The following is a 24,256-nucleotide window of genomic DNA, read 5'->3' on the forward strand; positions in this document are numbered from 1 at the left end:
CAGTTTCGGATTTCTAGGCCACCAACCTTCTCCGCAAGATTGTTGACCTCTTCAACTCTCTACCCACTAAATTCCAAGTTTCTACGACCCCTAGCAGCTGAGATATGAACGTGGCCGAGTTTTGGATTTCTAGGCCACCGAATGCGAAACGCTGTAACTCGGCTCACAGTTGTCCTATCTTCATGAAGCTTGAACAGTAGCTCTCACTAAACTTGCTCTATCGAAAAATCCGAAATTCATGGCCTAGAAAAATCTAGATTTGGGTTTCTAGGCCACCAAGTTAAAATGGTTGTAACTTTGCTCAAAATGACTATTTTTCGAATTCGAAGAAGGCTTTGTTTTTCGATTATCAAGGGCTTTCAATCTATATTCACTTGAACCAGGCGGGATTACTGTAGTTTCCGTAGTGGGACGCAATTAAACCAAGCATCGTTTTCAGTCAATTTTAGGCCGATTTTTCGTCATTTACAGATCTATTTTCAGCCAATTTCGCGAATAGTTTTCTCACCTTTATACTTTTTGCCCAACCGCATCGTTGAAAGTGTCGAAATGATGTCCGGCACGGCTAGACCTGTCTCATGCGACAAAAATGTGCCGGTTACCGTATGTCCGACGTGCGTTTTGAACTGTTTGATCAGCACCCACCACCAATAGCTACGGTAGGACACTTTTCCGAGGTCTGATAGCGGTTTTTCCGGTGTTCCAATGTAGCCCTCGCGTTTCGATAGCTCGTAGCCTGGAAAATCGGCAATTTTCAGCGTTTTTTTTGGGGCTTTTTTCAGTCAAAAATGCCATTTTTCAGGCCTAAAACTGACAGTTTTGAGCCAAAATTGGCCCAAAGCACGCCCCCCCCCCCCAAAAAAGAACTCACTGAGCTGAATCAACAGTTTACCGTATCCATTCTTTTGGAACGGCGGAAAAATCATTATGCACGCGAGATTGTTCAACGATTCCACCTCTCGCGAGAAGTATCCAACGATGTGGGCTCCTTTTGAGTCGGTCTGAATGGAAAAATGTGTCAAAAATCGCATTTTTGGCACTTTTGGCACTGAAAAACATCCTCAAAACACCTCAAAAAGATTTTGGATCTAGGGGTCGCGGGTTCGACTCCCGCCGGTGGAAAAATTTTTTTTTTGGAATCGTTTTTGGGGGTTTCCCGGGGCAAGAAATTCAAAAATTGAGGTTTAACGACTCTTAAAATTTGTTCAGAGGGTGTTTTGGACATTTTTGATCTGAATGTAGAGGTTTTAGGGCTAAAAACCTGGAAAATCACGATTTTTCAGCCCAAAAACACTTCAAAAACCACTTTAAACCTATATTTCGACCCTAAAATCAGTTTTCTAGCGATTCTTCAAAAAAACGTGTTCGGATGGCCTAGTGGGATTTTCAGCTGAAATTTTGGATCTAGGGGTCGCGGGTTCGACTCCCACCGGTGACAATTTCTTTTTGAAAACTTTATTCGGGGTTTTCGAGGGCGGGAAATTCAAAAATCGAGGTTAGAACGTTGAAAAATGCCTTTTAAGGTCCGAAATCTCACCTCACAAAGAACGTAAAACATGAAATCGTCGACGTCAAAGTACAGCGTTTTGTGGTCCATGAATAGCTTGGAAAGGAGACAAAGGCATTGACAGTAGAGCTGAAAGATGATATTTTTTGGCGCCAAAATGTTTTTTTTTTCAAAATTTCAAAAATCCCAAAAAACCAACTTTTTGCGTATGTCCATCCACTTCGTAAACCGATAAATTGTCCTTTCGATAGATTTCGTTCCCGGGCGGCTGGCGAAGTTTGCATGTCTGGAAAACTTTGAAAGTGGTGGCCTAGAAATCCAAATCTTGGAATTTCTAGGCCACAAAACTATATTCATCTTGTAAAGCAAGTTTAGTGGGAGCTACAGTTCAAATTTCCTCGAGACTGGACTTCTAGGAGTCGAGTTATAGCCAGTTGAAGTTGGTGGCCTAGAAACCCAAATTTGGAGTTTCTAGGCCACCAAATTTTAAGCATTTTTAGAGCAAGTCTTCATCAAGCCTATGGTTCAAATAAGAACATTCTAGGACTAATTGGAGTCGAGTTATAGCTCAGTGAACATGGTGGCCTAGAAATCCAAAACTCGGCCACAAGCGTATCTCAGCTCCGAGAAGTGCTAGAGACTTGAACTTTGGACCATAGGGGTTTGGAGACATGACAAATTTAAAAATCTGAAAATCGAAAAATTCAGTGGCCTAGGAATCTCAAAATCTCAGAAACTAGGCCACCACTTCACATACGCCATATCTCAGCCCTTATAACTGCTGGAATCTTGAAATTTTGAATACAAAGAATGTTAAATGTGAGAAACCGAAAGATCAGAAATCAAATTTCTCGGATGATTAGAAGGCGAGATATGTCTATTTAAACATGGTGGCCTAGAAATCCAAATCTACGAATTCTAGGCCATGAATTCTATAATCGTTCTGTAGAGCAAGTTTGAAAGAAGCTATGGTTCAAGTTTCATGAAGATATGACTTCTAGGAGTCGAGTTATAGCTTTTTGAGTTTGGTGGCCTAGAAAACCAAAACTCGGCCACCTTCACATCTCAGCTCCGAGAAGTGCTAGGGACTTGAATTTTGGACCATAGGGGTTTGAAGACATGACAAATTGAAAAATCGGAAAATCGAAAATTCAGTGGCCTAGGAATCTAAAAATCTCAAAAACTCGGCCACCACTTCAAATACGCCATATCTCGGCTCATAAAAACGCTAGGAGCTTCAAATTTTCAAATTTCAGCATGATTTTTCCCCCATTTCTTACCTGTAAATGCGATTTTGCCCGGGATTTGTGTGGTGTATAGGCCAGACAGTACTCGCACATGAAGATCTCGTGATTCTCACAAAATTTGGGGAACGGCGAGTAGTACCACGAGTTTATCGTGTAGGCGCCGATCGTGATCCGCGGGATGTTCTTGATTTTTGTGCGCTGTAAAAAATTGGAATTTTTTGAAATTTTGGAATTTCGGAGGATTCTGAAAATCTAAAAATCTCAGAAATACTCAAATTTGGCGCCAAAAATCGCACAAAAAACTCTGAAATACTCGAAAAATGAGCTCAAACACGCCTAAATCCTTCGAAAAGCGGGATTTTCGACGAAAAATTTGGATCTAGAGGTCTCAGGTTCGACTCCCACCGGTGGCAACTTCTTTTTTAAAGTGTTTTTTGGGGTTTTCAAAGGCGGGAAATTCGAAAATCGAGGTTAAAAAGTCAGGAAAATGGATTTTCGGGCATTTTTGGACTGAAAATTCAGAATTTTTGAAGTTTTTATGACTGAAAACCTCGAAAATCGCAATTTTCGTGCTCAGAAAACACCTTCAGGGCATTTGAAAACCCATATTTTGACCTTAGAAATCATTTTCTAGACTTTTTCTAAAAAATTGCTCGGATGGCCGAGTGGGATTTCCGACGAAAATTTGGAATTAAGGGTCGCAGGTTCGACTCTCACCGGTGGCAACTTCCTTTTTTAAAACTATTTTTGGGGGTTTTCAGGGGCGGGAAACTCAAAAATCGAGGTCTAAAAGCTCAAAAAAGTCCGAAAACGCCTCAAACCTCCTCATGCTCTCTCTCCAGCCTGGCCGTCGTCGCGTCCATTGTACTATTATTGGGTTGTAAATGAAAATGCTCCTCCAATTGCCGCCGGACACTTCTCGTTGTGATATTATTCAAACCCCCTTCTTGCCGCAGCTCTTCCGGAATGATAATCTCATTTTCGGCGATCGGTTTTACCGGCTCATTGAGCTTGATTCTGCAAAAAATAGGGATGAAAATTGGCTGAAAATCGCTTGAAATTATCGAAAAAACTACCCAAAAATGGTCCAAAATCGCAAGAATTAGCCCTAATATGGTTAAAAACACCGAAAAACACGATTTTCGAAAAAGTGCTCAGATGGCCTAGTGGGATTTTCGACGAAAAATTTGGAGCGAAGGGTCCGGGGTTCGACTCCCACCGGTGGCAATTTTAAAAAAAAGTGTCTTTAGGGGTTTTTGAGGGCGGGAAATTAAAAAAAATCAAGGTTAAAAAGCTCAGAAGTGAGCCGAAGGCGATTTTTCAGCATTTTCAGCCGAAAAAACTCACTGTTCCAGCACAATCCACTCATCATTTCTCCTATCCAGCTGCTCATAATGCACATAGAACATCAACTGTAATTGCTCATCCTCTTTCCCCTCGTCATCGTCATTCAGAAGGACACGTGGCACTTGTGGACGCATTTCCATGTGCAGGATGACGGCGACTTGCTGAAAAATGTTATTTAGAGCTCAAAAATGGGCCTGTAATGACCAGAAATCAGTCCTAAAAAGGTCAAAATAGACTTAAAGTAGCTAAAAACCCCGAAAAAACACTTTTGAGAAGAAGTTGCCACCGGTGGGTGTCGAACCCGAGACCCCTAGATCTAAAAATTTTGCAGAAAACTCCATTTTAGAATTCAAAAATGGGCTCGAAATAGCTTAAAAACAGCCTAGCATAACCCTAAAATAGTTAAAAACCCCCAAAAAAGTCGATTTTTTGCGATTTTCCAAAAAAAGTGCTCGGATGGCCGAGTGGGATTTTCGACGGAAAATTTGGATCTAGGGGTCTCAGGTTCGTTTCCCACAGGCGGCAAATTCTTTTTTAAAGTTTTTACTAGGGGTTTTCAGCGGCGGGAAATTCAAAAATCGTGATTAAAAATTTCAGAAATCGGTTCTTAGGGTCGAAAATAAAAGAATTTCTCGAATTATCTAACCTTTAGGACTGAAAATCACGGAAATCGCGATTTTTGAGCTCAAAAACACCTCCAGGACCTTTAAAAACCCATAATTTGACCTTAGAAACCATTTTCTAGCCATTTTCCAAAAAAGTGCTCAGATGGCCGAGTGGGATTTTCGACGAAAAATTTGGAGAGAAGGGCCCATGGTTCGACACCATCGGTGGCAAATTCTTTTTGAGAACATTTATAGGAGTTTTCAATTGCGGGAAAACCGAAAATCGTGGCTAGAAATCATGAAAATCAAGTTTTAGGGTCGAAAATGAAGAATTTCTAGATATTTCAAAGTTTTCAGGCTGAAAACCTCGGAAATCACGATTTTCGTGCTGCGAGACCACTAAAAACCCTACAATTTGACCTCAAACCCGTTTCCTAGACATTTTTCAACAAAGTGTCCGGATGGCCGAGTGGGATTTTCGACGAAAAATTTGGATCTAGGGGTCGCAGGTTCGACTCCCACCGGTGGCAACTTCTTTTTTAAAGTGTTTTTTGGGGTTTTTAGACGCGGGAAATTCAAAAATCGTGGTTCGAAATCCTAAAAACTCGGTTTTAGTAGTCAAAATTCAGTTTTAAGCCATTTTTCTCACATTTTCAATTTTCTCCGGCGAAATCTTCTCCACCATATATCGTTTATTGAGCTCCGGCAGTGCTTGTGGCTCGGATTTTGGCTCCACGGTCACTTCTTCCGGCTCTTTTTTCGTCGATGATTCTGGAGCCGTGGATTCTGGGGCTCCAGATTCTGCTCCAGAAGACGTCGGACCTTCAGAATCCGCTTCTGCAGCAGCGCCCAAATTCATCAAACTCTCCGGTTTTTCGTCGATTTTCGCCCGTTTTTCACAATTTTCTTCTTGTGATGATGATTCTTTGGCTCCGCCCCCTCCTTTTTCAGATGATTCCGATGATCCTTGTGTGTTTAGTCGTCTCCTTTTTCCACTCATTTTTTTGGCGAATTTAAAGCTGAAAATTTCAGATTTTTAGAGGAAAAATTGAAGTTTTTAAATGGAAATTTATATGAAAAATAGAAAAGTCTTGATATTTCAGTGAAAAAACAAACAATTGAAAATGGGTCTAAAACAGCGAAAAAAAAACTAGTTCAAAATCGCTTTAAAATAGTCAAAAACGACTTGAAAATGCTAAAAATAGGTCTAAAATAGTTAAAAACCCAAAAAAAGTCGATTTTCCAGCGATTTTCCAAAAAGTGCTCGGATGGCCTAGTGGGATTTTCGGCTGAAAACTTTGGAACGAAGGGTCGCGGGTTCGATTCCCACCGGTGGCAACTTCTTTTTTCAAAGTGTTTTTTGGGTCTGAAAGTGCTCGGATGGCCTAGTGGGATTTTTGAGGAAACGTTTGGATCTAGAGGTCGCGGGTTCGACTCCCACCGGTGGCAAATTTTGAAAAAAAAACGATTTTTGGGGTATTCAGGGGCGGGAAATTCAAAAATTGAGGTTAAAAAGCTCAGAAAAGTTTCCAAAAGTCAGTTTTAAATATGAAAAATCACCGATAAAAAAACGGCAAAAAAATACAAAAATTCCATGAAAAACGGCTCAGAAATCTTCAATTTTTATAAACAAATTAGTATTCTTAAAAAGCAAAGCAGAGAGAAATGATGGGGGAATTTTTCAAAATTGGCAAATAAGTTAACAAAAAGGATAAATACTGATATCATCTTGGAATTGCGAGGGAACGAGAGACATTGGAAGAGGAGGAGAAAAGAGCATCAGCAAGAATGTGTGTCGTGGAGAAGAAAAATTTGAAAAAATAAAAATGTCTTTGGTTTGAAAAGTAAGAGATTTTTAAGTTGAAAATTGGCTGAAAATCGTGATTTTTAGGTCAAAAAAGCCGCGAAAAAATGAGACTTTTCAGCTTGAAAATAGGCTAAAAACTGCTAAGAGCTTAATTGGCTGAAAATCATTATTTTTAGGTTAAAAAATGGCTAAAAATCATGACTTTTAGGCTAAAATTCGGCTGAAAAATTGTGCTTTTTGCTTCAAAAATAGGTTGAAATATGCTAAAAATCATGATTTTTCACTTAAAATTGACTGAAAATTCGAATTTCAGATAAAAAATAGCATAAAAATCGGCATTTTCAGAGTAAAAACGGCTTGAAAATCACGATTTTTAGGGTTAAAATTGTGCTAAAAATCGCCAATTTCAGCCTCAAAACAGCGTAAAACTGCGGGTTACGGTAGGTACAGAAAAAAATTCCAGAACAAAAAAAGAAAAACAGGAAAAAAGTGATAACAAATGATACGGATTTTTGAACACACAACAAGTTTTCGGACCAAAAATCACTGTGAAAATCGATCAAAAATGTGTCAAAAAGTGCCAAAAAATTACAGAAAATGGCGGGAAATTTGAATTTTTGTATTTTTTGAAAGTAGTTAAAAAAGGTAGAGAAATTCTAGACAGTTTGAGTAGCGTCTTCCACTGATGGCACCGTCGTCGCTCCACTGATCGTTTGAACTCCGATTGTGTGGTGTTCCTGAACGAAAATTATTGATCGCATTTTCAGCGTTTTCAGCGTTTTCAGCAATTTTTAGCCATTTTCTAGACATTTTCAGTCACATTTCGTGATTTTCTAGACATTTTAGGCAAATTTTCAGGCATTTTAAAGTCAATTTTACATAATTTTATCCATTTTATCCGATTTTAAATCATTTTAAAGCCTATTTTCTGCATATTTTCGAATTTCTTCATATTTAAAACTGTTTTTTTTCGGTTTTTTTGACTTTTGGAAACTTTTCTGAGCTTTTTAACCTCAATTTTTGAATTTCCCGCCCCTGAATACCCACCAAAAATCTGTTTTTTTTTCAAAATTTGCCACCGGTGGCAGTCGAATTCGCGACCTCTAGATCCAAATGTTTCCTCAAAAATCCCACTAGGCCATCCTAGCAATTTTTGGAAAATCGTGTTTTTTTTAGCATTTTAGCCTATTTCGAGCATTTTAGGACCGATTTTCGGTGTGTTTTGATCATTTTAAGCCTATTTTTGGGTAAATTTTTAGACTTAATTTTGGTCATTTTCAGCCAAGATTCGTACTATTGTAGGCCAGATCGGGCATTTTCGACCATTTTAGGCTTATTTTCGGTCATTTTCAGTTCATTTTAGCCTACTTTTAGTCATTTTCAGCCCATTTTTAGTCTAATTTCAGTCAATTCTCAGTCACTTTTAGCCTATTTTCTCATTTCTAGGAGGCTGGCGTGCCTTTGGCGCGTTTTTCAGTCAATTTCAGCCCATTTTTAGCCAATTTTCAGTCGTTTTAAGCCTATTTTCAGCCATTTTCAGCCTATTTTTAGCTCAAAAATTCGCGCATTTTCCGACTGAAAATTGCTCATTTTCAGCTAACAAACAAAACAAAAAAAACACCACTCACATCATCATCAACTTCCGTTCTCAACGGCCCACTCTCAATATTCTGAATCTGCGTCTCCGTCGTCGCCGCCGGAGTTCTCCGTTGTCGTCGTGAGCCTAGAAATTAAGGATGAGCAATCCAAGAAAGTCAATAATTTATTGAAAAATTCTCAAAAAAAAAAAATAGAGTTCAAATCTCCTGTTTTTTAGGGCTGTCTTGATCGCCAAAAATCAGTCGGGGATCTGAAACTTTTTTGGCTGAAAATGACATTTTTGGGGTCCAAAAACGTCTGGAAATGCTATTTTTGGGCAGCTAAAATAGGCCTAAAAATATCATTTTCCTGGTAAAAATAAGCCCAAAAATGTCATTTTTAGAGTGAAAATGGGCCAAAAAGCACTCAATTTTCCGGTCTAAATAAGCCAAAAATCCTCCAATTTTTTGTTTAAAATAATCCTAAAAATCCTCATTTTTGGCTTAAAATTGACCTAAAAATCAAGGTTTCTGGGGATAAAAACACGGCTAAATATGACTTTTTGGAGCCAAAATAGGTCTGAAAATAGCATTTCCGACTCGAAAAAGGCCTAAAAGTCCTCAAAAATCGGGTCGAAACCAGCCAAAAACTCACCCAACAACCCATCAGCAGCCAATAATCGATAAGTGAGTACTGTATTCGTGGAGGCCAGCGAGAGGATGACGATTCCGTTGATAAGTGATTGCCACCATGGGACGTCCGGAATTGAGGTGAACTGCAACGAAATTTAGGCTTTTTAGGCAGTTTCTAGGCCTTTTAAGGCTATTTTCAGGCTTTTTCTAGGCCGTTTAGAGGCTATTTTAGGTGATTTATCAGCTCTTTTCAGCCCGATTTAAGCCATTTTCAGGCAATTTTGGGCTTATTTTAGGCAATTTTTAGGCCTATTACGCAATTTTTGACCATTCTGGGCTATTTTTAGCTTATTTTTTGCCTAATTTCAACCAACTTTTCCCAAAATTTCTCTACAATTTTTACCACAAAATAGAGCAAATACGCCGAGACGCAGAGCCGGAACGCGAACAGTGTGATCATGTTGAGAAGTGCGATCATTCGGAACGACGGACTCTTTTTGTCGACTCCGTACCTGAAAAGTGGGAATTTTCAGAGCATAAAATGACCTAAAAGAGGCCTAAAAAGGCCCAAAATCGGCCTAAAACTCACAAATTCAACAAGCTCCGCGAGTGAAGGAAGATCGAGTTGAGCTCCATGAGCAGTCCAAAGATCACGACGCCGAGGAATCGATTCATAAACTGTAATAATCGTTTTTAGTCGTTTTTGAGCCATTTTCAGTCATTTTTTGGTAATTATAGGCCAATTTTAAGCCATTTTAGGCCTATTTTAAGCCAATTTTGACCTATTTTCAGTCATTTTTTTTTGAAAATTTTTTTGAAGTTTTTAGGCGTTTTTAGGCCATTTTTAGGCCATTTTGGACTTCATATAGGCAATTTTCGGTGATTTTCAGCGAAATTTGAATCATTTTAGGCATTTTCTAGGGTCAAAATGGGTCAATTTAGTGCATTTTTAGGCCCATTTCAAACAATTTCAGGTCGTTTTCAGCCAATTCAGTATCAGTTTAGACACTTTCTGAGCCATTCCGGTCATTTTAGCACCCAAAATCCCTTTAAAACCTAAAATTCGACCCAAAAAGTCAATTTTTTGCGATTTAAAAAAAAAGTGCTCAGATGGCCTAGTGGGATTTTCGACCAACAAATTTGAATCCCGAGGTCGCGGGTTCGATTCCCGTCGGTGGCAATTTTTTTTAAAAATGTATTTAGGGGTTTTCAGGGGCGGGAAATTCGAAAATTGAGCTACAAATAGTCGAAAATAGCCTATTCTAGCTCATTTTAAGCCAATTTCAGCCAAATTTAAACCATTACTGCCACTTTTCCGGTCAACATGGACCATTTTCAGTCATTTTTGTACCATTTTCAGCTTATTCTAGCTTATTTTAAGCCTATTTCAGCTCATTTTAAGCCAATTTTCAGCCAATTTCCTCACCATAGTCACTCCAAACGCCGACAACACGACGACATGATGGAAGAGGAGCTCAATGATGCGGGCGGATTGCTCATTGACCAATAAATCAACGAGATCGTGGAGAAGGTATCCGGTGGACATGAGAATCTGGAAGAATCGAGTTTTGAGACCGTTTTTAGGCTATTTAAAGCCATTTTCCGTGGACTTAGAGTCATTTCTGCCCTATTTTAAGCTATTTTGAGCTATTTTCAGTCATTTTTTGGTAATTTGAGGCCAATTTTAAGCCATTTTAGGCCTATTTCAGACCTATGTTAAGCCAATTTTAAGCTATTTTCAGTCATTTTTTTGGAAATTTTAGCCCTATTTTGAGGCATTTTAGCCCTATTTTGAGCTATTTTCAGTCATGTTAGGTCAATTTTAGGCTAATTTTAAGCCATTTTAGGCCTAATTTAGGGCTATTTTAAGCCAATTTTGAGCTATTTTCAGTCATTTTTTGGTAATTTTAGGCCGATTTTAAGCCATTTTAGCCCAATTTTAAGCCATTCTAGCCCTATTTTAAGCTATTTTCAGTCATTTGCTGGAAATTTTAGGCCAATTTTGACCCATTTTAGCCCTATTTTAAGCTATTTTCAGTCATTTTTGAGCCATTTTCAGTATTTTTTGGTAATTTTAGGCCAATTTTAAGCCATTTTAAGCCATGTTAGGTCAATTTTAGGCCAATTTTAAGCCATTTTAAGCCATGTTAGGTCAATTTTAGGCCAATTTTATGCCATTTTAGGCCTAATTTAGGCCTATTTTAAGCCAATTTTGAGCTATTTTCAGACATTTTTTTAGAAATTTAAGCCCTATTTTGAGCCATTTCAGCCCTATTTTAAGCCAATTTTGAGCTATTTTCAGTAATTTTTTAAAAATTTTAGCCCTATTTTAAGCCATTTTAGCCCTACTTTAAGCTATTCTCCGTCATTTTTTAAAATTTTAAGCCGTTTTAATTCAATGTTAGACTATTTCAAGCCATTTCAACCTTATTTTAGCTCTATTTTAAGCCATTTTAGGCCAATTTTTACCCAAAAAAAAGGCTAACAAAACTCACCAAATTAACACCGGCTTCACACCGGAAATAGGTGAGATCCTGAATGAGTTCCTTATAGTACAGTAGTGCGTAGGCGGCCCATAGTCCAGAGATCACCGAATGGATGAGAGAAACGCACTCGTTCGAGATTCGCCACTTTTTGTTCGGTGGAATTGCCTGGAAATCGGAATTTTAGAGGATTTTAGCCTAAAATCGTGATTTTCAGTCCTTAAATAATCTAAAAACGCCCCCAAAAGTCACATTTTGAACTTCAAAACCTCGATTTTCAAATTTCCCACCTAAAATAGTTAAAAACCCCCAAAAAAGTCGATTTTTTGCGATTTTCCAAAAAAGTGCTCGGATGGCCGAGTGGGATTTTCGACGGAAAATTTGGATCTAGGGGTCTCAGGTTCGATTCCCACAGGCGGCAAATTCTTTTTTAAAGTTTGTACTAGGGGTTTTCAGCGGCTGGAAATTCAAAAATCGTGATTAAAAATTTCAGAAATCGGTTCTTAGGGTCGAAAATAAAAGAATTTCTCGAATTATCTAACCTTTAGGACTGAAAATCTCGGAAATCGCGATTTTTGGGCTCAAAAACACCTCCAAGATCTTTAAAAACCCATAATTTGACCTTAGAAACCATTTTCTAGCCATTTTCCAAAAAAAGTGCTCAGATGGCCGAGTGGGATTTTCGACGAAAAATTTGGAGAGAAGGGCCCATGGTTCGACTCCATCGGTGGCAAATTCTTTTTGAAAACATTTATAGGAGTTTTCGAGGGCGGGAAGACCGAAAATCGTGGTTAGAAATCATGAAAATCTAGTTTTAAGGTCGAAAATTTTTTGAAAAAATCGTTTTTTTTGGACATTTTAGCCTATTTCGAGCATTTTAGGATTATTTAAAGCCTATTTTTGGATATTTTAGACTAAATTTTGACAATTTTAAGCCAAGATTCGTACTATTGTAGGCCAGATCGGGCATTTTCGACCATTTTAGGCCTATTTTCAGTCATTTCAGGTCTGAAAATGCCAATTTTCGACTTTTTTCAAGTATTTTTCAGCCTTTTTTGCTCAATTTCAGTCAGTTTCGGGCTATTTTAGGCTGATTTTGAGATTTTAAGCCATTTTTTGGACTATCTTTGGTGTTTCTAGGCTAATTTTTGGGCCTATTTCGGACCATTTTAGACCAATTTTGGGTAATTTTCGACAAGTTTTAGTCGATTATTGACCATTTTCAGTCAATTTAGACCATTTTCTGGTCATATTGGACCGTTTTAGATTAATTTAGAATGATTTTCAGTCGACTTTGAGCTATTTTAGACCAGTTTTAGCCTTTTTTGGATCATTTTAGACAAATTTGAGGTCAATCGAAGTCTATGTTAGACCATTTTTGACAAAATTCAGGGCCATTTCAGTCGATTTTTGGGTCATTCTGGATTTTTTTAGACTATTTTAGACCAATTTCAAGTCTTTCTTACAGCTTTTCAGATTATTTTGGACCATTTAGACCAATTTTTGTTCATTTTAAGCTTTAAAAAAAAACATTTTGGGTCACTTTCAGTGATTGCAGACCTTTCTAGACCAATTTTAGATCATTTTTTGTCAAATTTGTGTCTATTTCGATACATTTTTAATTATTTTCAGTCAATTTTGAATCATTTTAGGGTAATTTTGACCCCTTGCAGACCAATTTAGGGTAATTTTAAGCTTTTTTGGATCAATTCCGACCTATTTTTGACATTTTGCAGTCAAATTTGGATCATCTTTCGATCATTCTAGGCAATTTTAGACCAATTTTAGACACATTTTCAGCCAAAAATCTGGATTTTTCAGCGTTCATAGGTTTCTCACCAACAAATCTCTGGAATCTGGCTCTTGCTCGTTCTCCACCACCGCTTCTTCTTCTTCTGCTGTCTCGGCCGTCGTCGTGCCCGTCTCGACGACTTCTGCGCCTCCACGATTCCTCCGGATGCGATTGCGGACGTGGGTGAAGAAGTTGAAGTTCGGCCACGTCCATTTGCCGAACAAATACCAGCGAACGATGAATTGAAGAGCGCGGAAGAAGCAAAATGAGATGATCACCTGCAAAAAATGGGATTTTTGGGGTGAAAACAGCTAAAAAATCGGTCAAAAATGGCCAATTTGGTCCATTTTTGAGTGGAAAAATTGGATTTTTTCAAGTTTTAAGGTTATTTTTTGATCGAAAAATGCGAAAAAATCGGTCCAGAATGAACACCAAAAATAGCGTTTTTTAACGACTTTTATTCGATTTTTGAGGGAAAAATTCGAATTTTTCGATTTTTACAGTATTTTTTAAGACAAAAAAAGCGAAAAAATACCTTTTCGGATATTTTTTTAAGCAAAAAATCGATTTTTCGACGTTTTTCCGGGCGAAATCGGTTGAAAATGACTCACATATGGTCCATACGACCATACGATTTTCTAGCGAAAAAAATCCATTTTTGGGGTATTTTTAGACGAAAAAAGCGAGAAAAATCAAAATATGAAGCGTAGAAAGCGTTTTTAAGCTGAAAATTCGCGGCTTTGGTCAATTTTTGAGCTAAAAATCAATTTTCTAGAATATTTTAGGTCTGAAAAACACAAAAATCGGTTTAAAACCCACAAAAACACAGCTATAAACCACGAAAAACCATTTTTCTACCGGCAAAACCGTCGAATTCTCCATTTTTCGAAAAATCAATTTTTCTAGAATTTTCGCCAAGCTCAGAACCGATTTTTTCTCAAATTTCTCACAAAAATAAAATAATTACCCATAGAATTTTCGCTGGAACATCGCCGAGCAAATCCGCCAGATCCTTCATATTGTGTCTAGAAATCTACCTGGAAATTCAATTTTGTGCAAAAAAAAGCTGTAAAAATCGATTTTTAAGGTAAAAAATTGAAGAAAAACGGGTTAAAAACATCAAAAAATGGAGAAAAAGAGCTAAAAAATTCATTTAAAAGGGTTTTTCTACACAAAAATCGGGAAAAAATACAAAAAAATTTCTATCAGTTTACTTCTGGCCGGCCAATTGAGCAATGGTGGATTTGACCTGGAAAACACACATTTTTAAGCCTAAAAATACACATTTTATCGATTTTTCATACATTTTCTCTCGACAAGTCTTCCAGAGTGGCGACTCTCTCCACTCCATGCTCATATCTCGCAAAAACTCTGCAAATATCGATAATTTTTCGGAATTTTCGGCCTAAAAAACCTTGGCACAATGCCAGACGCCTCGCGGATCAGAATTGGGAACTGCGGATTGGCCTTCTTGATGCCCACATAGTCGTTTTCGATGAAAGCACGGACTCCGGCCGAGGCGGGGCTCTTCTGGCACAAATGAATGCGAATCTCGCGGAGAGCGGTGCCGGCGAGACGGACGGACATCTGAAAAAACTTAAATTTACGCGAGAAAAGCAAAAAATCGAGAAAAAACCAGAAAAATTGAGTTATTTTGGCTGAAATTCGAACAAAAAAGGCAAAACAATTAAAGGCGGCGGCCCCGCCCACTATTTCGCAACCCCTGCGCGCGGTTTTTGCAACTCCGCCGCATGGACTTGACTTTTTCCCGATTTTCTTGGCATAGCTCAAAATGACTTCGTAACCCCAAATTTTTTTGATTTTCCCCAAATTTTCAAATTTTCCTTCAGAAATATGCCTTTTTACACCTTTTTAAACAACTTTCATCTTGAAAGTTTCCTGAAAAACCCCTAAAAACTGCCAAAAATCAATAAACGCCCCCTTTTGCAAGGCCCGCGCAGGGTTTTCGCAACCGCGCCGCACAGTTCCCCGACATACTGCAAGTGTCACGTCATCCCGCTGTTTCGGCCGATTTCAGCCAATTTTCAGCCATTTTTTTTGGTTTTTTCGCGAATATAGCAAATTCCGAGTGTTTTTCCACTAGAAAATCCAAAAAAATTTGCAGTAATTAGGCTCGAAACATGGCTCGCGCCTCGTTCGAGTACGACGAGGTCGGCAACACATTTTACTATGTCTTAGTCGCATTTTATGCGTTCATTTTGTTCCCAGCGACATGGTTGTGTCTTCCGGGCGGTGCGAAACCAGGTAAATAATTTTTTTAAGATAAAAAGTTTTTTTTCGAAATTTTCGACATATCTGTTTCCAGAAACCGTCCATGTGGTCAATGAACACGAGTGTCAGTGTGATGGTTGTGATAAAAAACGGCGAAAGAAGGCGGCGAATAAGCCATGGAGACGGACCAAGAAAATTATCACGATTTCGGTATTTTTGAAAATTTTGAAAATTCTAAAAAATCTAAAAATCAATAATTTTTAGGCCCTCGTCGTCGCTTGGGCGATTTTCGCTATAATTGTCAAAAAGACCACTGAAATCGAGCAGGTTCACCAGGATTACGATCCTTATCAGATTTTGGGTCTGGATCAGGGAGCCGAGGAGAAGGCTATCAAGAAGGCGTACAGGGATTTGACAAAGGTAGGATTCTAGACCGTTTTGGAGTGATTCTAGAGCTAAATAAGCTCAACAAAATGAATTTCCCCGGTCAGAATAGGCCAGGAAACTGGTTTCGGCTTTAAAATCGTATTTTTTTTAATTTTCGCTCAGAATATTCGATTTTCAGTACAAAAAACATGATTTCTAGCCTATTTTAGCGATTCTAAAGCTAAAAAAGCTGAAAAAAAATGCAATTTTTGGGTTAAAAAAGGCTGAAAACTTGGTTTTTAGCCTACTTTCACCCAAAAACCAAGATTTCCAGAATATTTTTAACCTGAAAATCATGATTTTCAGCTTATTTTCGACCTAAGAACCATGATTTTCAGCCAATTCTTTTGCCCCTAAAAATCATTTTAAGCTGAAATTAGCGATTTTTAGCTGATTTTGACGCAATTTTAACTTAAAAATCGTGATTTTTAGCCTAAAAATAACGATTTTCGGCCAATTCTAACCCAAAATTCATGATTTTCAAGCCATTTTTACTCTGAAAATGCCACGTTTAAGTTATTTTCGACCTGAAATTCCCCAATTTTCTTCCAGATTCATCATCCGGATCGCGGAGGAGACGCCATATTTTTCGACAAAATCGCCAAGGCATATCAGGCGTTAACTGATAAGGAAGCCCGCGAGAATTGGGAGAAATACGGTAATCCAGACGGTCCAACTGCCACGACATTCGGAATTGCTCTACCGAAATGGCTCGTTTCCAAGGAATACGGTCTTTGGGTTCTGGCGTTTTATGGACTCATTTTTATGGTTATTATGCCGGTGGCTGTGGTATGTATGGGTGAAAATGTGCTTAAAAGAACCTATATGCTAAAATGGCTTGAAAAAGCTTTAAATTGAGCTAAACTTACCTAAAAATCAACAAAATTTGTCAATCTTGGGCTCAATTATACTAGAAATGGGTTAAAATAACTCAAATTAAAGCTAAAAATCGCTCAAAATGGCCCAAAATCGACTAAAAACGGCCTAAATTAGCTTGAAATACCTTAAAATTGAACGGAAAATGGCCAATTTTGAGACAGAATAGGCTAGAAATAACCTTCAACATGATTAAAAAAGGGTCAATTTTTGGCTGAAATATGCTCAAAATGGCTGAAAATAGCCCGATTTCGAGCCGAAATGTGCTAAAAATGACCTTTCGTCATTTTGGGGGGTTTTTTTTGCTAAGTAATCTGAAATTTACCTTTAAAATGGCAAAAAAAAAAGATAATTTCAGGCTAAAATGAGCTGAAAATGGCTGAAAACTATGCCTAAAATCGTTATAAATGGTCAATTTTGGGTCCAAAATGGCTAAAAATGGGTCCATTTGGGGCTGAACTTTGTTGAAAATGACCTTAAATTCTTCATTTTTTGTAAATTTTTGGACCAAACAATGATATAAATCGGTTAATTTCAGGCTAAAATATGCTTGAAATGGCTTAGAATAGCCCAAAACATGCTAAAAATGACTCTAAAACCGCCCAAAACCGCTATTTTGCAGGGTATGTGGTGGTACAGTTCGATCAAGTACAGTGCTGATAAGGTCCTCCTGGATACCACTAGAATGTTCTATTATTTTATCAACCGAACGCCGCGAATGGAGATTGGAAGTGAGTTTTTTTGGGGATTTTCGAGGTCAATTTTGAGCAATTTGAAGCTGCAAAATCCGATTTTTGAGCACAAATTTCGGGTTGAAAAACCCCAATTTCCGGGCGAAAAATGAGGAATTTTAAGCCTAAAAATAGGTTTTTTGGCTCAAAAATTGGGGGTTTTTGAGCAATTTCCCAACCTAAAATCCTTATTTTCCTTCCAGGAATGATCGCTGTGCTCTCTGGATCGTTCGAATTCAGCAAACAGTACAACAAGGAGATTGTCGAGCGAGAATCGGATGAAATCGAAGTTCCACGACTCATGAAATTCCTCACCGGAGTGAATGATAAGGGAAAAGAGCAACCGTTGAGTCAGGCGTACGCTCTCAAGGCTCGTACCTTGATTCATGCGTATCTGTCGAGATTACCACTGGAATCGGCGGAGAATGTGTTGGATCAGGATCAGGAGTGAGTTTTTGTGTCTAAATCTCTTAATTTCGGCTTGAAATTACCTATTTTTGGGTTTTTAGAGCCTGTTTTGGTGGAGAACGGTCTAAAAATACCCATTTTAGCCTTAAAATGACATGTTTTGACCTCTAATAAGCTCAAAAGTGGCTCCTTTTGACCTAAAAATACTCATTTTTGCTTTAAAATTGCGTATTTTGACCCCTAACAAGCTTAAAAATGGCTTATTATGGCCTAAAAATTCTCATTTAGGGTCATTTTCAGATCTAAAAATCGCTAGAAAGTTACCGTTTTCAGCTTGAAAAATAGCTATTTTGCTCTGAAAATGACCTTTTTCTAGCTGGAAACGGGAATTTTTGGCTTAAAAAAGACTGATTTTGAGCCGAAATTGAGCCATTTTGACTCCAAATACAGGGAATTTTAAGCTAGAAGAATGGCACTTCTGAGCTATTTTGAAGCTTTTTTTTCAGCTATTTTGACCCCCTAATGAACTCAGAATCATCTATTCTAGCTTGAAAAATAAGCAAATTCTTTAAAAAAACCCCCCATTTTTAGGTCAAAAAATATAGCGAATTTTAAGCTAAAAACTGCTCAAAATAGGCCTAAAATAGTTTAAAATAGCTCAAAAATAGGCTTTAAAACCCCCCAATTTTGGCTTATTTCAGCTAGTTTTTTGAATTTCCTCTGAAAAGCCCAAAAAACACTTTTAAAAACAAGTTGCCACCTGTGGGGTTCGAACCTGAGACCCCTAGATCCAGAATTTCGGCTGAAAAATCCATTAAGCCATGCGTGAAATTTCAGAAAAATAGGGTTTTTTTTGGCTATTTTAAGTCGATTTTTGACGTTTTTCGGGTCATTTTTAGCTATTTTAAGCGATTTTAAGCGATTTTTGGACTAATTCAAGCTGTTTTGAAGCTATTTTTGAGCTAATTTGACTGCTAATATTTTCAGAATTCCTATTTTAGCTGGAAAAATAGCGTATTTTGGCAATTTTTGGCTCAAAAATCATCTGAAAACCTCGTTGTTCCAGCTACATCATCACCCGAATCCTCCGTTTCGTCGAAGAAATGGTCAATTGCTCACAGAATCTCATGTCCTACTCGCAACACTCGAAAATCACCATCGACACATTCGATAATCTGCTCCGCCTGCAGCCAATGTTCGTTCAAGCACTATGGCAAAAGAATAGTCCACTTCTACAGTTGCCACATTTGACCGATTACAATTTGCAGCACTTGCGGAAGGTTTGTGGGGGGTTTTTAGCTGGACAAATTGAATTTTTGACCAATTTTGAGCTAGAAAAATCTCATTTTTCCAGAAAAAAATCTTCTCGTGTCACGACTTGGCCATCATGGATTCTGAATCCCGACGTGCTGTGCTTCGTACCCTTACCAATGACGAATACAGGGATGTGATGGTCGTCCTATCGATGATGCCACGTCTTCGAATCGAAACGAAGACTGTTGTGGAGGGAGAAGACGACAAGCACGAGCTGACAGCCGGTTGTGTGGTTACACTGAAGGTTTGGAGGCGTTTTAATGCTACTAGGCCGTTTTTGGGGCTTTTTTAAACCTAGAATCATGATTTTTAGGTCTATTTTCACCCCCCAAAAGCAAGTAGAATCTTTAGGCTTTTAGGCCCCCTTTAGGCCCGATTCTCACGCCCCAAGACCCTTTTAAGCACCAAAAACCATGATTTCCACGTCGAAAATCCGATTTTCCAGGTCACTATGAAGCGTAGCAGCCTGATCGATCCACAAGAAGCGGGCCTAGCCGATCAGTACAAGGCCTATTCATCTGGAGCTGACGAAGACGAGAGAGAAGAGGGAGAAGAGAATCAGACAGAGGAGACGGCAGACGGAGGAGAAGAGGTGAAGAAGAAGAAGGTGTGGACGGCGAAGAATAAGCAGAGTAAGAAGAAGAAGAAGGCGGCTGGAGGACAGGGACCACAGAAGAAGTTCCAGAAGAAGACAACGACGGCGCCAGGGTCACCATCTACGAATTCTGAGGGACAGGCGCTGGTTAAGGTGAGGAAGTTAGCGAAATTTTGGCTAAAAATGGTCCAAAATTGACTGAAAAGGCTCAAAACTGACCTAATTAAGCATTATTTTGAGGAGCCATTTTAGCTGAAATTCGGCCTAAAAATGACTCGAAAATAGCTTGATAATAGCTTGAAAATGACTCTAGATAGCTCAAAAAATATTGAAATGGACTGAAAATAGCTCAAAAATGACCCAAAAAAGCTCCATTTCTAGGTCATTCTGAAGCGGTGGCCTAGAAAATCAAATTTGTGAAAAAGTTAGGCCACCACTTCAAAATGATTGACCCCGCCTAAAACGATCAAATTTCATTCCAGGCCGCCGAAGAAGAGGAAGACGACGAGGAGAAGAATTCAGAAGTCTCTGACGTCGGCTCGGACGACGAAGACGCCGACGCCGCCGCTTCTGGAAACTCGGACTCGGAAAAAGAGCAAAAGGCGGGAGATTCCGATTCTGAATGGGAAGATGACGTTGCATCAAACAAGAAGTCTATATTCGAGACGAAAAACACCCAGACGCATACCGTACACGCACCGTACTACCCGATGGAGAAGTTTGAATGGTGGTGGATTACTGTAGCCTATGTGGATAAGAAGGAGAAGACACGGCAGATGTTGACGTTCCCGCAGCTGGTGAAGACGTTGATCGATGAGCAAACGGTAAGGAAAAGGGGGGTTAAAAGGGGCTGAAAATTGCCCGAAATAGGCTTAAAAATGACCCAAAATCACCCCAAATTGGTCTAAAAGATCCAAAATAGGCTTTAAATGGTTGAAATTGGGCTGAAAATGGTCCAAATTTGACTGAAAATGGTCTGAAATAGGCCTGAAAATAGCCTAGCAATGTCCAAAATTGACTAAAACTTGTCTGAAAATGGCTGAAAATGATCTAAAATGTTCCAGGTGGACATCCGATTCGCCGCCCCACCACACAAAGGGATCTACACGTACAATCTGTCGGTGAGGTCCGACTCGTACATGGACGCCGAGTATAGTGTTGATTTTAAGGTAATTATTCTCTAAAAATTTGGAATTTTTTGAAATTTTGGCTGAAAATCTGAAAATTGGCGTTTTTTCGGCTTCAAAATTGGGAATTTAAGCTATTTTTGGACGCAAAAATACCGAGTTTAAAGCGATTTTTTATCTCAAAAAACCCCAATTTTTCATGTTTGAGATGACAGAAAAAAACGTGAAAATTTGCGAATTTTCAGCCTTAAAGTGGAATTTTCAACCCAAAAATCCCCCATTTTTAAGCTCAAAAATCCGTGATTTCGACGGAAAATTGGCAAAAAATCGATCAGAAAAACGGCGGTTTTTGGCTTGAAAGTTTGACCGGAAATCCCTATTTTTTGGCTAAAAAATTGGCTGAAAATCGGTAGAATTCAATTTTTCAACTCAGAAATTTCGATTTTTAGCGATTTCTGATACCATAAAGGTTACTGTAGCAAACATTTTCGATGAAAAATGAGCAATTTCCTAGTATTTTGGGTTTTAAGGATTACTGTAGGAACAAAAATGAGCAATTTTCCAGATCGACGTCAAGGAGGCGAAATTCGTTGAAATCAAACACGACGACTACGTTGACGAGGACGACGAAGAAGCTGGGCAGGTGTCGAGTGAGGACGACTACACGGAGGACGATGATTCAGATGACGAGTAGATTCTGAATCCTTCGGAATCCTTTCATTCATTAGAAGACGTCGTTTTTTGAATTCTCTACTTGAACTCTTGTCTCTTTTTCTGTTTTTCCCCCTATTTAAAAACCGTGAAACTTTTAATAGAAGGACCCCCCTCTCCCCTAACATTCAACTTTGAGCCCGTTTATCTCATTTCCTGTGAGAGATATCAAAATTCTGTCAACTGATAAAATGTAGCTGATGATATGAGCAATATTTTATCAGTTGACAGAATTTCGATATCTCTTATAGAAGCCGAGATGATTGAGCTCAAAATTGTCAGTGTGGGGGGGGCCTTCTATTACAGGTTTTACGGTAATCATATCCACACCTCTAAATTATTGCCTTTTTCCATTCTTTCTCTTGGGTTCTATTTTTTTCTTTTCCTCTGGAATTTTCCCTTCCCCTCCACACCAAAAAAATATATATCATTTATTATTTTCATTTCTTTGTTAATTAGTATTTCTAATTAGGCTCCGCCCCTTTTTTCTAGGCAGCTCCGCCCCCTCCTTTTTTTCTTGTCCTCTGTTTGCATTATCATATGGCATCCTCCGTTTTTTTTAATTAATTAAAAATGTTAAAATAAGCCTAGTGTACTGTATTTGTTACTGTAGTTTACTGTAGTTCCTCAAATAGAAGCCCAAAACCAAATCATTATTAACTTTGAACTCAATCATCTCGGCTCCTATGAGAGATATCAAGTATTTGTCAACTGATAAAATGTTCCTGATAGTATCAGCAACCCCTAGTAAAAACTGTAAAAAAGAAGTTGCCACCGGCGGGAATCGAACCTGCGACCCTTAGATGCAAATTTTTAGCCTAAAATCCCACTCGGCCATCCGAGCAATTTTTTAGAAAAAGCCTAGAAAATGATTTTTAAGGTCAAAATATGGGTTTTCAAAGGCCCTTAAGGTGTTTTTTGAGCATGAAAATTGCGATTTTCGAGGTTTTCAGTCATAAAAAATTCAAAAATTCTGAATTTTTGGTCCAAAAGTGCCCGAAAATCCATTTTTCTGACTTTTTTTTCTGAAATTGCTACAATTGGGATTCGAACCCGCGACCCCTAGATCCAAATTTTTCGTCGAAAATCCCACTAGGCCATCTGAGCACTTTTTTAGAAAATAGCTAGAAAAATAGTTGTTTTTTTTGTCAAAGCGTCCCGGAGGTGTTTGTGAAAGTAAAAAGTTTTAAAAAATGAGCTTTTAGGCACTTTCAGACTCGAAAACTTTGAATTTAGCTCTCAAATAGCCAATATTTCCAGCCTAAGAGCGTGTTCCTATCTGACATTCGTCTTTGATCTGTGGAATCTTCTGATTGGTGCCGGTGGTGGATCCCTCGTCATTGCTCTTCTCTTCACTCTCATCTTCCTTTTCATCGAAAACGAAAAAGATTCGGAAGGCTGGAGGAGTGTCTGGAGTCACAAATGGTACTGTATCTCAAGATGGCACGAGCGGGGGGAACACGAACCACTGCAAATGGGACTACTGGAACCACACAGAACGCTAATAATCAGCCGATGACCATGAATCGATTGGCGTTTTTGATCTACTTGTTATTCTGGATTAAACTTCTTTTGAAGTGATATATAACTCGTGCGAATTCATTTTCTAGTTGAATAAATCACTTGATTTGAAATGTTTTCCTCTAGACTTCGACCTCAATTATCACAATTTCTGTGAGATATATCAAAAAACTGTTAACTGGTAAAATGTAGGAAATTTTGTGATAAATATTTTATCAGTTGATAAATTTTTGATATCTTTTGTGATAAGTGAATTAATTGAGCTCAAAGCGCAATCCGCCGGCTGAGCTGCGCGGTTGCAGCCGGCGCATTTTGAGCTTAATTATCTTGCTTCTTATGAGAGATAACAAAAATGTGTCAACTGATAAAATGTTGGTGATATTATGATAAACGTTTTGTCAGTTGACACATCTTTGATATCTTCAACGGGAAATGAGATAATTGAGCTCAAAGTGGGCGGTTCGTGTGCTGCCCCAGATCGGTTTTATTGATTTATCGGGACAGACTGATGAGCAAGTTGAACAAGAGTAGAGGAAACAACTTTATTGAAACTATCAACCGTAAACTGAGTTATTATTCCTTTCGGAAGTAGAAGCAGTGGTCCGGAGATCTAGAGATCCTCCATGACGGTGTCAGTTGGAGCTTTTTGAGTTGGGGTTCCAGAGGATCGGTGGTTTTGGAGGACTTGGCGATTCCGTTGGAGTTGGAGGCAGACATCGGTGGCGGGAGCAGTTGGAGATTGAAGGAGAGATTCGGTTATATTCAAGGGGAAATACGGTAATTGAGTTCAAGATAAAAGCGCAAAAGCTCTATAAATGATCACAATGCAAATAATCAAGAAGGTTAGCATTTCATTTTTATTAATAAATTATTATCATTATTATACAAAAAAGAATAATAAAATTCTATCCTTCTCATCCTCCCATCTTCATCTCCAATGATTCTTCCTCTCATCCATTCCTAGACATGCAATTATTAAGTGCCTGTCGTAATTGTCCAGAATGATGCATATTGAAAAGATCCGAGGATCCACCGATGAATTGACCACAAACAAAAACGTATGGGAATGTGGCTTGTCGAGTGACTTTGAGAAGGTCCACTTGCAGTTGACGTTGCCAGTCATTGTCGCCGACCAGTTCTGAATAATGAAAAATGGGAATTTTTCTTAAAAAACAAAATACACAAAAAATCAAAAAATTTGATTTTTTTTTTGAATTTGGACATTCCTGGAAATCGAAAAATACATAACATTAAAAAACAATTTAGTATACACAAAAATGGTCCAAAAATCAAGTTTCTAGCTCATCTCGGGGCCGG

At 38.4% G+C, this 24,256-nt stretch overlaps 5 protein-coding genes across 5 annotated transcripts in view; 1 reads left to right on the plus strand and 4 right to left on the minus strand.

The window, feature by feature from the left end:
* CBG18825 overlaps nucleotides 1-5,706 on the minus strand; it is a gene marked incomplete at both ends in the record, with an annotated part of 8,742 nt that extends 3,036 nt beyond the window's left edge. The window contains 8 exons of the mRNA XM_045241377.1: nucleotides 509-736; nucleotides 872-1,001; nucleotides 1,538-1,636; nucleotides 1,707-1,793; nucleotides 2,788-2,952; nucleotides 3,576-3,771; nucleotides 4,102-4,262; nucleotides 5,356-5,706. Coding sequence (XP_045096590.1) covers nucleotides 509-736; nucleotides 872-1,001; nucleotides 1,538-1,636; nucleotides 1,707-1,793; nucleotides 2,788-2,952; nucleotides 3,576-3,771; nucleotides 4,102-4,262; nucleotides 5,356-5,706 — 1,417 coding nt within the window. The remainder of the gene's footprint in view (nucleotides 1-508; nucleotides 737-871; nucleotides 1,002-1,537; nucleotides 1,637-1,706; nucleotides 1,794-2,787; nucleotides 2,953-3,575; nucleotides 3,772-4,101; nucleotides 4,263-5,355) is intronic.
* A 1,463-nt stretch (nucleotides 5,707-7,169) lies between these two features.
* Nucleotides 7,170-14,016, minus strand: CBG18826 (the record flags this gene model as incomplete). Its single annotated transcript, XM_002646394.1, has 9 exons — nucleotides 7,170-7,250; nucleotides 8,142-8,236; nucleotides 8,746-8,866; nucleotides 9,127-9,235; nucleotides 9,313-9,401; nucleotides 10,150-10,275; nucleotides 11,219-11,374; nucleotides 13,046-13,276; nucleotides 13,966-14,016. The coding sequence occupies 9 exons, from the start codon at nucleotides 14,014-14,016 to the stop codon at nucleotides 7,170-7,172; spliced, it is 1,059 nt and encodes a 352-aa protein (XP_002646440.1).
* A 192-nt stretch (nucleotides 14,017-14,208) lies between these two features.
* CBG18827 lies at nucleotides 14,209-14,585 on the minus strand (the record flags this gene model as incomplete). The annotated part of the gene is made up of 3 exons (XM_002646395.1): nucleotides 14,209-14,247; nucleotides 14,303-14,369; nucleotides 14,413-14,585. 3 exons carry the CDS (start codon nucleotides 14,583-14,585, stop codon nucleotides 14,209-14,211), a joined length of 279 nt encoding a protein of 92 aa, XP_002646441.1.
* Nucleotides 14,586-15,139: 554 nt separating this feature from the next.
* Cbr-dnj-29 lies at nucleotides 15,140-21,401 on the plus strand (the record flags this gene model as incomplete). Its single annotated transcript, XM_002646396.1, has 12 exons — nucleotides 15,140-15,263; nucleotides 15,325-15,440; nucleotides 15,495-15,650; nucleotides 16,209-16,445; nucleotides 17,155-17,263; nucleotides 17,467-17,710; nucleotides 18,738-18,951; nucleotides 19,026-19,229; nucleotides 19,431-19,733; nucleotides 20,063-20,404; nucleotides 20,645-20,749; nucleotides 21,273-21,401. The coding sequence occupies 12 exons, from the start codon at nucleotides 15,140-15,142 to the stop codon at nucleotides 21,399-21,401; spliced, it is 2,283 nt and encodes a 760-aa protein (XP_002646442.1).
* A 2,488-nt stretch (nucleotides 21,402-23,889) lies between these two features.
* Nucleotides 23,890-24,256, minus strand: part of CBG18830 — a gene marked incomplete at both ends in the record, with an annotated part of 4,179 nt that continues 3,812 nt past the window's right edge. The window contains one exon of the mRNA XM_045241378.1: nucleotides 23,890-24,077. Coding sequence (XP_045096591.1) covers nucleotides 23,890-24,077 — 188 coding nt within the window. The remainder of the gene's footprint in view (nucleotides 24,078-24,256) is intronic.

This window comes from Caenorhabditis briggsae (genome assembly GCF_000004555.2).
Source record: "Caenorhabditis briggsae complete genome, chrI, whole genome shotgun sequence".
Classification (NCBI taxonomy): Eukaryota; Metazoa; Nematoda; class Chromadorea; order Rhabditida; family Rhabditidae; genus Caenorhabditis; species Caenorhabditis briggsae.